We start from the raw sequence: 12,942 nt of genomic DNA, 5'->3' as shown, positions 1-12,942 counted from the left end.
TGCTAGCTCACCCCAAGAATATTTCACCATGTGATATTTTACAGGCGAAGCTAACCTACAAATGGGAGTTGGCAACACTGGCAACATCAATTGCGGTTTAGTGTTGCTAACTCACCTCAAGAATATTTTACCATGTGATATTTTACAGGCGAAGCTAACTTACAGAGTAGTAGGATCAAGCCGGTTGACCAACCGAAAATGGCGCTCGGTGGCGCTCGCAGTGTTACCAACTCCTCACTTGAAAAAATCACCAAGGTTTTTGTTTTTGGGTCTAACCTAACCTCAAGCAAGGAGCTGGCAACACTGCTTGAGGCTTTTCTCGCAGTGTGGCCAACTCACCCCAAGAAAATTTCACCATGTGATATTTTACAAGCGAAGCTAACCTACAAATGGGAGTTGCCAACACTGATTAGTGGAGGTGCACGGGTTGAGTGCCATCAATTGGCGATCAGTGTTGCCAACTCACCCCAAGAATATTTCACCACATATTATTTTACAGGCGAAGCTAACCTACAAATGGGAATTGGCAACTCTGGCAACATCAATTGCGATTCAATATTGCCAACTCACCTCAAAAATATTTCACCATGTGATATTTTACAGGCGAAGCTAACCTACAAATAGAAGTTGACAACACTGGTAACATCAATTGCGATTCAATGTTGCCAACTCACCTGAAGAATATTTCACCATGTGATATTTTGCAGGCGAAGCTAACCTACAAATAGAAGTTGACAACACTGGTAACATCAATTGCGGTTCAATGTTGCCAACTTACCTGAAGAATATTTCATCATGTGATATTTTACAGGCGAAGCTAACCTACGAATGAGCAACACTGACTAATAGAAGTGGCCGGGGTTGCGTCCGAATCAGCAGCAGATGTCACCTAGAGCGCTGTTCCATCCGGGACTCAGCCAATCTCTGTTGTCTGAATTTGCGGTAGACGTGGAGTCGGAGGGAGGCGCGACAGATGCACGCTTGAACTCGCTGTGACGCTGCGCTTGGCAGCCATATTCTAACTTTCATTTTGTACAGACAATATTTACTGATTAGAGGATGTAAAACTCAGTTATATTTTAATATTTTATCGATAATGAATGCAGAAAACGTAAATGATGAAATAGCGTGTTATATTTTTTAATGTGAGTAGTTAGGTGGAAATCATTGTCATGTTTGTTTGCGCCCCAGAGCGCGGTGGGTGAAGTTCGGGCTGACACCTGGCGGGAAAAGTGACAGGCGTACTACAAGGGGACATGCAGATTCGGACGACTTGGACGCGACTTCGAGTGCACGCGAGAGCAACGGGGGAGAACGGGATGGAGCGCTTGCCAATCCGGACACGGCTTTTGTAAACCTCTCTCGGGAACGATGTGCCACACACGCGCGCGCGCGCCTATCGGTAGATTACGTTTCGCGTATTTATTCGTTGTGCTGGCACAGCGTGATGAGTAAATAATGCATTTTCTCATTTTTGAAGTACGAATGCACTTTATCGTAATCTTCCAAGTCCCGGGGACACTAATGTTTGTATATCGTGACTTTTGTAAACCTCTCTCGGGAACGATGTGCCACACACACACACACGTGCACGCGCTGGCGCCTCTTATTATTTGTGCAAGAAAAAAGATGTTAAACATGTTAAAACTGCTCTGTGACCCTCTCGTTCTTCACGTCGTGGACGAAGGACTTCTCGGCGACCAGGATCACACTGCATACGGTGTCCTCGGGCAACGGACTGTTGAACTCGCAGACGATCTTGATGTTGGTTCGATCGTTGACCACCACCTGCTTCCTCTTAGATGTGTTGATGACGAACATCGGCCTGCGGGTTTTGAATTCACTGGGGGTGTAGTACATGTCCATGCTTCCCTCGGTCACGCGTTTGAAAGCCGTGTAAGCTTCGTAAAGTTTGAGATAATCGTCTTTGGTCATGTCGAGGTTGTAATTCTCGCGCGGGAACACTTCGTTGCGTCCATTTTTGAGATAAATGTTTTTGATCTTGCAGTCGTCGAATTTGCTGGAATCTTTTTCCTGGTTGTTATCGCGCCCGGTTTGAAAGAACACTACGACGAAATCTGGCATGTCGAACTGTATGTTGTTGAACTGCGTCGTCACGTCGAATTCCATGTGACTTCCCGATGCCATCTTCTGCACGCACTGGTAACCGTGAAAATGAATCGGCACCTGCGGACTCTTCAAGATCTCCGCTTTGTACTTGAGGGCGTAGTTTGTTTCGTATTCCACGATCGGCATTCTCAACTCCATGCTCCGGATGACGCACTTGGCCGCTTCGGGTAATGTGTTGGCTATCGGCGTGCCGTCAGCGTTCAAGTTGGTGTATCGCATCAGTGCGTTGTTGTCGTTGGCTGCTCTTCGAAACGTGACGCGCAATCCCCCCTTCCACATGATCTCCTTGTAGTCCGAGAAGAATCCCGGTAGCAGACGCATGGGAAAGAGTACCGTGTGACTTCTAGTCGATATTTTGGTCCCCGCTTCGAATCCTCCCGCCTGGTAGTATGCTGCGTCAGTTTTGGATAATTTCAATGTTCCCACTGCCGTCGACGTGATGCCTGGATAATCTATTCTGTCTATGACGGTGTTGTGTTTCCTCACCTCCACCTGCGAGAACAGGTGAGGTACGAAGTTGTCCACGAGTATCAAATTTGCTGTTGCGGGAAACGCGTCTCCGCTTTCCTTCTTCACCACGTCGAATTGAAGATAGAGGTCCGCTCTGTGAGGATGAACAAACCCGTCGCCTACGTCCACGTCGTATTCGATCTCCCTGTTCGCTTCGTTGAGATTGGCGAACGTGCGACGGTTCGGAGGAAAAGATTGCAATTCGTAACTTTCGATTTGTTCCATTTTCACTATGTGTGTTATTTATTATATGTTGATCTCCACGATGGCAGTGGTCGTTGCACCTGCGAAATCCACCACCTCTCCTTTCTCGTTCGTCACCACCAACTCTATGTCGTCTATGCGGTTGCGACATACTGGAAAATAGATCGGCGAAGAGGGTGTGTAGATGATCGGTTCCATGAACTCGGAACTGGGTTTGAAAGTGGCTATGATTCCCGTCTGCTTGTGACTTCCTAACAATCCGTCCGAGGATTTTGTGATCATGCCTTCCGCCACGTTGCAGTGAACGTTTAGAGTTTCTATGGCCAGAAATTTAGGAATGTTGGTTGCCGTATGTTTGATGCCAGCTTCGAGTTTGGTGTCGTTCTCGAAACCTAAAAGTTCTCCCATGGTGCCCAGGTTTATGGTCTCCGTCGCCGATAGGATTTCCACTCTGTGCGTGACCGAATTTTGAGAAAGGTACGTGCCTTTGGGTAACTGAGCTTGCAAAGTGGAAAGATTGTATTGACCTGGCGTGACGACGATGTGTTCGCTTCCGACGCTAATTTTGTTGTTGTGCTGCGTGACGTTAGGTATGAGGTACATGCTGTAGAATGCACGCAGAGCTACGGATTTAGGATAGACGATGTGCATTACTAAAAATAGAAACTATTTCTGCTTGCTTCTCCTCTAAAAAGCTACGCACGTCGCATGAGCCATCCGACAATTGAATGTAATCTCCTAATATTCCCCCAAAAGCAGACCGGTCTGCTTTTATCGCAGGCTTGACGCGTTTAGCAGGTGGTGCATTGATGGAGGCTGCTTCTGCCTTCCTCTTGGTTGAGCTGGTCGACGGTTGAGCCCCAGATGTATTTTTGCTTAGACAAGTAAGCTTATGCTTCTTGACATACGCAATTGTAATGTATTTATTGCATCCGGAACACAATTCGGTGGCAGCCAAATGCTTGCTTGGCACGCAGGTGCGACAATGTCTTGCAAAATTTTTGCTTGATATGGCTGTTTTGCACACAGGGCAACTTTTCATGGAGCGCATTTTTTTTTGGGTATGTTTATTTATATGTGATCGGTTGGTGGTGGAGCGTTGTCTTCTTCAAATATGTGCTTTAATCAACCCTATAAAAAAATTGAAAAAATATATAAGAAAAATATGATTGTAGATAGAAAAAAAATAAATATTGTATGCATGTGTAATTCTATTTAGCTTATTTTTGCTAGACACAAATCTTCTTCAGATTTTATTGCCCACTAATATATTTTTTCTACCAATTTAATAGAAGTGTGAAACTATGAAAATGTTCTGAGACAATCTTCTCTAGAATATTCTTCCCTAAAGCTAATGTTAACAACCTGTTGTAATCTAAGCATCGTGTGTATTGCATCCGGCGAAGCCACGCTAACGCCCAAGCAGCTCGCTATTATGTACCTGCACGCTCCGGATATGCTGATGATCTTCCATCCCAGCTCGCTGTTGTGTGCCTGCATGCTCCGGTTATCTCGCTTGCTTTGAAACAAAATATAAATAAAACAAATTGTATACACCCAAGCGACCCGCTATTTATGTATTTTGCACGCTCCAGATGTTGCGGGGTAGGTGTATTGACGAGGCTCACCGTTGTGTAATTTTCGTCGTCCCAAGGCTTACGTATTGTTGATAGCACACGCAGAGAGGAGAGGGAGCAAAATTGTAGTTTTTCTAGATGTGTTTGCGCCATAATACAGAAATAATAAGAGGCGCCAGCGCGTGCACGTGTGTGTGTGTGTGGCACATCGTTCCCGAGAGAGGTTTACAAAAGTCACGATATACAAACATTAGTGTCCCCGGGACTTGGAAGATTACGATAAAGTGCATTCGTACTTCAAAAATGAGAAAATGCATTATTTACTCATCACGCTGTGCCAGCACAACGAATAAATACGCGAAACGTAATCTACCGATAGGCGCGCGCGCGCGTGTGTGGCACATCGTTCCCGAGAGAGGTTTACAAAAGCCGTGTCCGGATTGGCAAGCGCTCCATCCCGTTCTCCCCCGTTGCTCTCGCGTGCACTCGAAGTCGCGTCCAAGTCGTCCGAATCTGCATGTCCCCTTGTAGTACGCCTGTCACTTTTCCCGCCAGGTGTCAGCCCGAACTTCACCCACCGCGCTCTGGGGCGCAAACAAACATGACAATGATTTCCACCTAACTACTCACATTAAAAAATATAACACGCTATTTCATCATTTACGTTTTCTGCATTCATTATCGATAAAATATTAAAATATAACTGAGTTTTACATCCTCTAATCAGTAAATATTGTCTGTACAAAATGAAAGTTAGAATATGGCTGCCAAGCGCAGCGTCACAGCGAGTTCAAGCGTGCATCTGTCGCGCCTCCCTCCGACTCCACGTCTACCGCAAATTCAGACAACAGAGATTGGCTGAGTCCCGGATGGAACAGCGCTCTAGGTGACATCTGCTGCTGATTCGGACGCAACCCCGGCCACTTCTATTAGTCAGTGTTGCTCATTCGTAGGTTAGCTTCGCCTGTAAAATATCACATGATGAAATATTCTTCAGGTAAGTTGGCAACATTGAACCGCAATTGATGTTACCAGTGTTGTCAACTTCTATTTGTAGGTTAGCTTCGCCTGCAAAATATCACATGGTGAAATATTCTTCAGGTGAGTTGGCAACATTGAATCGCAATTGATGTTACCAGTGTTGTCAACTTCTATTTGTAGGTTAGCTTCGCCTGTAAAATATCACATGGTGAAATATTTTTGAGGTGAGTTGGCAATATTGAATCGCAATTGATGTTGCCAGAGTTGCCAATTCCCATTTGTAGGTTAGCTTCGCCTGTAAAATAATATGTGGTGAAATATTCTTGGGGTGAGTTGGCAACACTGATCGCCAATTGATGGCACTCAACCCGTGCACCTCCACTAATCAGTGTTGGCAACTCCCATTTGTAGGTTAGCTTCGCTTGTAAAATATCACATGGTGAAATTTTCTTGGGGTGAGTTGGCCACACTGCGAGAAAAGCCTCAAGCAGTGTTGCCAGCTCCTTGCTTGAGGTTAGGTTAGACCCAAAAACAAAAACCTTGGTGATTTTTTCAAGTGAGGAGTTGGTAACACTGCGAGCGCCACCGAGCGCCATTTTCGGTTGGTCAACCGGCTTGATCCTACTACTCTGTAAGTTAGCTTCGCCTGTAAAATATCACATGGTAAAATATTCTTGAGGTGAGTTAGCAACACTAAACCGCAATTGATGTTGCCAGTGTTGCCAACTCCCATTTGTAGGTTAGCTTCGCCTGTAAAATATCACATGGTGAAATATTCTTGGGGTGAGCTAGCAACACTGCGAGAAAATAAGGCTCATGCCTTACGAGAGCAAACCGTTAACATACACCATAAAAGGCTACGCCTCGCTCGAGCTGGCAACACTGCAAGAAAATGAGGCTCGGTGAGATTCGCAGTATTGCCAGCTTTTTGCTTTAAATTAGGTTAGACCGAGATAAAAACCTTGGTGATTTTTTCGAATAAGGGGTTGGCAACACTGCGAGCCTCACCGAGCCTCATTTTCGGGCGTAGAACCGGGCCACTTATACTACTACTGGCTGCGTCCCCTCTTATCTTCCCAGTTACTTTCTTATAGCACCGTGTTTGACGTGAAATTGACATCGGTGGATTATTGAGATGGGTGATCTAAATGGTGAAAACTAAGAATAAATTGACATAAATTTAGAGTTAGCAGCGCCCCACCCCTTTGACAACTAACATTACCCTAGGAGGCACTTTTTTCAGCCTTCAGTTTTAACTCCATTCAAGGTGAAATTTAGCTCTTTTATGCGCATCAGGTTTGACAACACTGCCGTATGAGGCAAGAAGAAATGCATTGCGCTTATGGGAGTATCCATGGGGAGAAATTGATACTCTTGCATGCACCCAGTTTCTTTTTCCTTTAGTAGCAGTGACCATTCGGGCGATATTGAAATCAATACACAACTGGCGCGTAACCGTAACTCCTCACCTTAATCTGAACAATTCGTATCAATCTCTTCTAAATTGAGATTTATAGCTAGCCTGAATTCATAACCCCTGTCGCCAGCCGTTGCTCTCTCAGCCATTCAAAGAATGTCACATCAGTAATTTACAAATCCTTCCTGGTCTATTGGAGTTAAAGTGCTGATCAGCTGGTATTTCAGGGCAACGACCAGGGAAGGAGGAAAGAGAACAAAACAGAGAGCAACGTGTGGTGTGGGGTCTTTTGCCTGGAATCGCCGAACAAGAAGGAACGGAGGAGATTGAGCGATCGAACACGTTTCGATATGAACAGCTATCAGCGGGGAATTGTATCATCAGAGACAGACAGGTATTGTTACTTCCAACCATGTTGATCTATTGATCTAAACTTGAAGGTATAAATCCGAAAGCTTGTGTTTTGCCATTTCCAAGTGTGTAGTTAGTACCTCTCGCCCATTACCATTAGGCTTACCTTGAAGGGCGAGTGCTCAAATAAGGAGGATGAATGATTAAGCGAGCTACATCACCCCCCTCAATGGTGAAGGTTCTTGGTTCGATCCCACGTACTCAGAGTACGTTACGAATTTTCGTCACGGGCCCTGCACACACGGAGGGTTTCGTAAAATCCTGACAGATGGCGCCAAATTACAAGCTATTGTTTTACACTCGGTTTTGAAGTAAATACTAAGGAAAAAGCAGAGGACACAAGCATAAATAAGTAATTAGTATCATTACTAAATATGTCCTTTCTGTATACAACTAAAATAGAAATAAGTAATGCGAAATATAAAAACAATACTTGTTCACAGACGAAGTTTCAGCAAATGAAAATGAAGTATTCAACAGGGTAAATCATGTAAATGTCAATTTTCAGTTTTCGTCTATACGCAGATTTTCTATTCCAGAATTTTCATAAGTGAAAACACTAAAAACGCTAATGAGTATGTATTTAAACAGTAGAATATATGCATGTATATGAATTAAAGGATCCAAAAATGTGTACTGAAACCAACCAAAAAGTAATAAATATGTAGTATCAATATGTGTGGTTCTTCTTCCCATTTCCACCTCTTTGCAAAGAAACAGATATGGTTGACAAGGCTCAACCACTATTCACTGGATTTTCCCTGTAAGTCTCTCATGAGTGGGTTGTTCTTTCTAGGAGTGATTGGGGCTAAATAAATCACTGAGCGGATTGCAACAAAAAAGAATCCAGATCAAAGGCATGTTTTTTTTTTGGGGGGGGGGGGTGTAGGGTAACACTTTTGAAAAAGTCACGCCACGCCACTGGATAAGTTTAAGCTTCGAAAATCTTCTCTTAGCACTAGCTGCAGTAACAGGGATTGTCAGCAAAATTCTCAAATACAATGTACGTGTTTTGTAAAGGCATCTTGAGAGATGCCTAATGTATTGTAGGGTTTGTTCTGCTGTTCTAATTTGCTGAGGTAAAAGATCACGGAAGACTTTCAGTTCTGAACATAAATCCCTGCCATCAATATCGCGACATTCGCCATGGCTCAATGCTATATCCAAACCCTTACAATGCTTGGCCAATTCTTATTGAGTAATTCACCTTTACGCATTGTAAATGTAAACAAAATTAATCTTACAAGTATTTTTAATGTATTTCCCGCTGAGGATTAACACTTTATTTTTATTCTGTATGGGAATGGCCTGGCACGGGGTTCTCTAAAGCGAGGGGCCTCGGGCGGGTGCCCCAGTTGCCGCCCCTAGGGCCGGCCCTCTCTTTTAAGTACCCTATCCCCAAATTTCCTCAGTGGCTATAGAAATAATAATATCATGATACGAAGCTATATAGATAGTGTATATTATGATAACGTTATGCGCCTCGCTTTTTTGGTGCGGATAGGCGTGTATATTCGCAGGATTTTTACCAGGGAGGGAGCAAGCAATACATTTTTCAGGGTGTACAAGAGGCATATTTATCTGTGCGAATCAAACTCTAGCTTTGGGGGTGATGCCCACTCCAAGGCCGCCCGTAGGATTTTCTCTCAGAGGGAGCATAGTGAGATTTCATATCTTGTCCTTCGGTCATAGAAACTTGTATTATTGTTTTTGTTATTATTATTATTGCTATCATTACATTATTGTTATAACTTTATCATTATTCTTATTATTATTACTTTGCAAATCATAAAATTCAAATTGAATTTAAAATACTTTGGCGCTGTATACAAGTTCAGAATCCAGTCTGCTTTCTAGACAACATTGTGCGATTAAGCTTCTTTCTTTGAGGGTGTGGGGTGGGTGAAGGTATGTCTACTCAGTGGCGTATTTGTGATTTCATTGTGGAGGGTAGTTTTTGGGGGGAGGGAGTATGGAAGTTTGTATATGTTACTAATCAGTGAACTAAACTATTTTCTTGCGGTTGTACGTGAAGTAGAACTTTGGTTCTAGCCTAGGTCATTAAATCTATGATAACATATGCACATAATTTAGAAACACTTATTGTATTTACATCCTAAGAAATCCCTCATACACAACAGAGAACTATCGAACTATAATTGTAACACTTAAAACTTGACCAAATTTCTATTGCCATCTAACTTCCCTCTAACCTATGAACCCTTTCAATACGTGTAAAATATCAGCACTAGATATGCCATGAAATCTTAAACCGAAAACAGCTTGCTGTTGTCTCGCCTTGGTGAGGTTGATCATTGGCAGAATGGCGTATGTTTTTAATCCACAAGGATTCATATTTTTTCGGCAGGGAAATCTTTGATGGCTGGATCATTAATGGACAAGAATATTTTTTCAGTTGTGTTTGGGCCTCCCCGATGGCGCAGTGGTAGCGTCGTCGTCTTGTAATCAAGGGGTCCCGTGTTCGATACCCGGTGGAGGTACAAGTGGTTCGGATCCCACTTCAAACTGTAGGTCCAGTCCCGATTAGCCTTACTGTGCATAAAAAGTGGACTTAAAACACCAAATCAATCAGTTGTGTTTGTTACATACGAGGGTAGAGTGAAAAGTTTTGAGCCTCGCATGGAAGGAGTGCTAGGTAGTTATAATTTTGGAGGATGTAAGGTTTGAGTTTTAGGACACTCCGTGCGAACTTTTATGAAATTCACATGTTTTCTTCTATTTTTATGTCAGGTTAAAATGAATGAAGTGTCGGAGAAGCGAGTAGCCGACAGGGCCGTGATTCGATACCTCTGTCGGAAAGGCCTCACTGCACAGGCTGCTTTGGTCGCTTCACCGCACTTCCCCATCCACCTTATTTCCCCGACCTGGCATGTCAGATTTTCATCTTTTCCCTGCTATGAAGAATTCACTTCGAGGACGTCACTTCCACACGGACGAAGGCGGTCATTCAGTGGTGTGAGACTCAGGACGAATTATTCTACCTAATGACTGTAAACAAATTGCAGCACAGAATGCACAAGTGCATTGATCTGGGGGTGGGGGGGTGGTGATTATAGAGATTATGTAGAGAAATCATAACGAGAAACTGTAGCTGAAAACCTTTCCCTCTCCCCTAGTAGTTAAAAAATTGTGCACGATATGTTTTCAACCCCATTTTCTTTGAGGGGGAGATATAAACATCCCTGGCAGGGATTGAAATAATTTTATTTTTCTGGATAAAATTCTTTGTGGGGAGAAAGTCCCCAGTATGCCCCCACGTTAATTTCGAACACTCCCTTTTACCCCCTCAGAAAACTTTCCTTCAGTTTCAAATTACAAAATTATTGAATTTTAAATTAAGGTAAATGTAAGTGTAATTACAGTTTACATATAACATTTCCTTACGTATGAGCTTCACCCCATCAGTACATATAATGTGTTTCTTTTACTTTATCAGAGCCTAATAAACACCATTAGATGATTACGAGATTGATGTACTTTCACCAAAAGTGATTATGATATCTACAAAATCCTTATGTACATTATTATAAAAAATATTTTTTAAGGTGAATGCCACATGCCGCATACACAAGCTTACGTGTAACCATAATAATATAACCCAATTAAATTATCATTTTACTGTGATAAAAGTTACATGTAATAATAATAATAAGAGTAATAATAATATAACATGTTTAGCCAGCATGGTTATACTAAATAAATACAGGGTGATTGGTAATTCGACCCATTCCTGGATAAGGATAATACTAGAGCACATTTGCAACAAATTTGACCCTATGCACCGTAAAAAAGTAAAAAAGTAAAGTGCTCCCCTGTGCATAGCACCACGCCATGAAGGCGTATAGGGGGTGTGGGGTGTGTCGGAAATTAATGGGTTTCGAGTCATTGCAGTTTGTAGATTTTCGTGACATATCCCGACTTGCGACCAAAATACTACTAATTCTGAAAAACTACTACACCCTGGGCACATAATCGACATGTTGCTAACAACTGACTACTGGGAAAAAAAATCATGCCCAAAATTCCCATACCCACAGAAAGAAACAGTCATTGGAGCACACGTCATGAAGAAATTTGGAAATTATTGTTTAAATCGAAGAGAATTACTCAAAAAAATAATAACACAGCTTAAAAATTACGGAAAAAACTTCCTCGTTTCATAAGCTCTCCAAAACGATACAAATGATGTCACCTGGCACACGGATTGGGGGAAAATCTGAATAAATAGCAGTAAACTGCAATAACTCGAAACCCATTGATTTCTGACCCCCAGTGCATAGGGTCAAATTTGTTGCAAATGTGCTCTAGTATTACCCCTTTCCAGGAGTAGGTCGAATTACCAATCACCCTGTATATTGTATGGTAAAGCAGTGTAATATGGCAAATTTCAGTAAAGATCCTGACCCCGTGTGCCATAACTGGTTACGCCATTGCTTCCTTACTTTCCTATCTCTCTCTCTGTCAGTTTAAACATTCTTTATTTCTCTTTCTCTGTTCTACCTTTTTCCACACTTTTATGTGAGGTTCTTTAATTTTCCACATGTCTCTCATTCCTTATCACTTTTCTCTCTCTCTCTCTCTCTCTCTCTCTCTCTCTCTCTCTCTGTTTTAAAGGGGTTTTCTCTTAACATCAGGAGAAACTTGTCACTCGACTATAGGCTATGGGACGAAATTCCAGGGGGGCGCACAAAAAGAGACGCTGAAGGGCTCATCGACTATTACCGACTAATTTTTACGAGTTTGACGTGTGCTTCAAAATATATTTTGGGAACCATTTCCCCCCAAGAAAGAACATTTGAACAACACTCCATCATCTCTACCAATTTCACATGTGTTACGAGTTTGAACCCCCCCCCCCCCCCACACACACACACACAGACACATATTAAACTCGTACAAAGTGTTAAGGCAACAAATTGAAAAAAATTAACGAGTGGCCGTCGATTTCTTAACTGTGTAAACTAGATATACACTCCTCACAAAAAGTTTGGAATATTGTTATATTAGGCAACAGGTGATGATAGGCAAGGCCTTGGAATTCAACAACACATGGTATCTGTCTGTCTGCTGAACATTCGCATATACCACCGTGCCTATCACTTATTGCCTAATATAACAATATTGCAAACTTCTTGTGCCTACTATAACAATATTCCAAACTTCTTCTGATGTATATATATGCCTCTAAATTGCATTCTAGTGTAATGTACATCCATACATACCCAGCATGAGATTACAATTTCCTTTTCCAAAAGTAGGGATTCTGTAGACAGTTCCTGCCACTTCGTACTTTCCTTGCAGTCTTAACATCGGACAAGTCACGCTAAATTTGAAGATGTAGTTTTTTAAATCTACCCTGCAAAGATTAGAACCTTGTAGCTATATTAATCATAATTTACTGAACACAACTAGGATAGGTAAAATATTTAAACTCCGAGAATGTGGATACATAAAGGCGAAATTTCATATTTTCATATTTTAAACCAAAAATTCATATTTATTCTCGTCTGAAAATTTCAATACTAAGAACAAGTAAGGTGGGCTTGAATCAGATATTTTAATTGAGTTATTGGTGCTGACATCTATGATCCGTTTTGTAAACTTGAAATGCAATATTCCAATATTGATGACGTGATTTGAAGCCCAAGACTGAGTCTAGGTAGTAGTTACATAAAGTCTGCAGTTCAGATA

At 42.2% G+C, this 12,942-nt stretch overlaps 1 protein-coding gene across 1 annotated transcript in view; it reads right to left on the bottom strand.

Annotated features, from left to right (window-relative positions):
- Positions 1–12,942, bottom strand: part of LOC145994268 (protein takeout-like) — a 45,788-nt gene that overhangs the window by 10,983 nt on the left and 21,863 nt on the right. Inside the window, exon 4 of the mRNA XM_083130371.1 lies at positions 12,474–12,607. Coding sequence (XP_082986497.1) covers positions 12,474–12,607 — 134 coding nt within the window. The remainder of the gene's footprint in view (positions 1–12,473; positions 12,608–12,942) is intronic.

This window comes from Lepisma saccharinum, chromosome 10 (assembly GCF_977018435.1).
Source record: "Lepisma saccharinum chromosome 10, izLepSacc3.1, whole genome shotgun sequence".
NCBI classification, from domain to species: Eukaryota; Metazoa; Arthropoda; class Insecta; order Zygentoma; family Lepismatidae; genus Lepisma; species Lepisma saccharinum.
The sequence above is the reverse complement of the archived record's forward strand: the minus strand, read 5'-3'. Positions and strand labels throughout refer to the sequence as shown.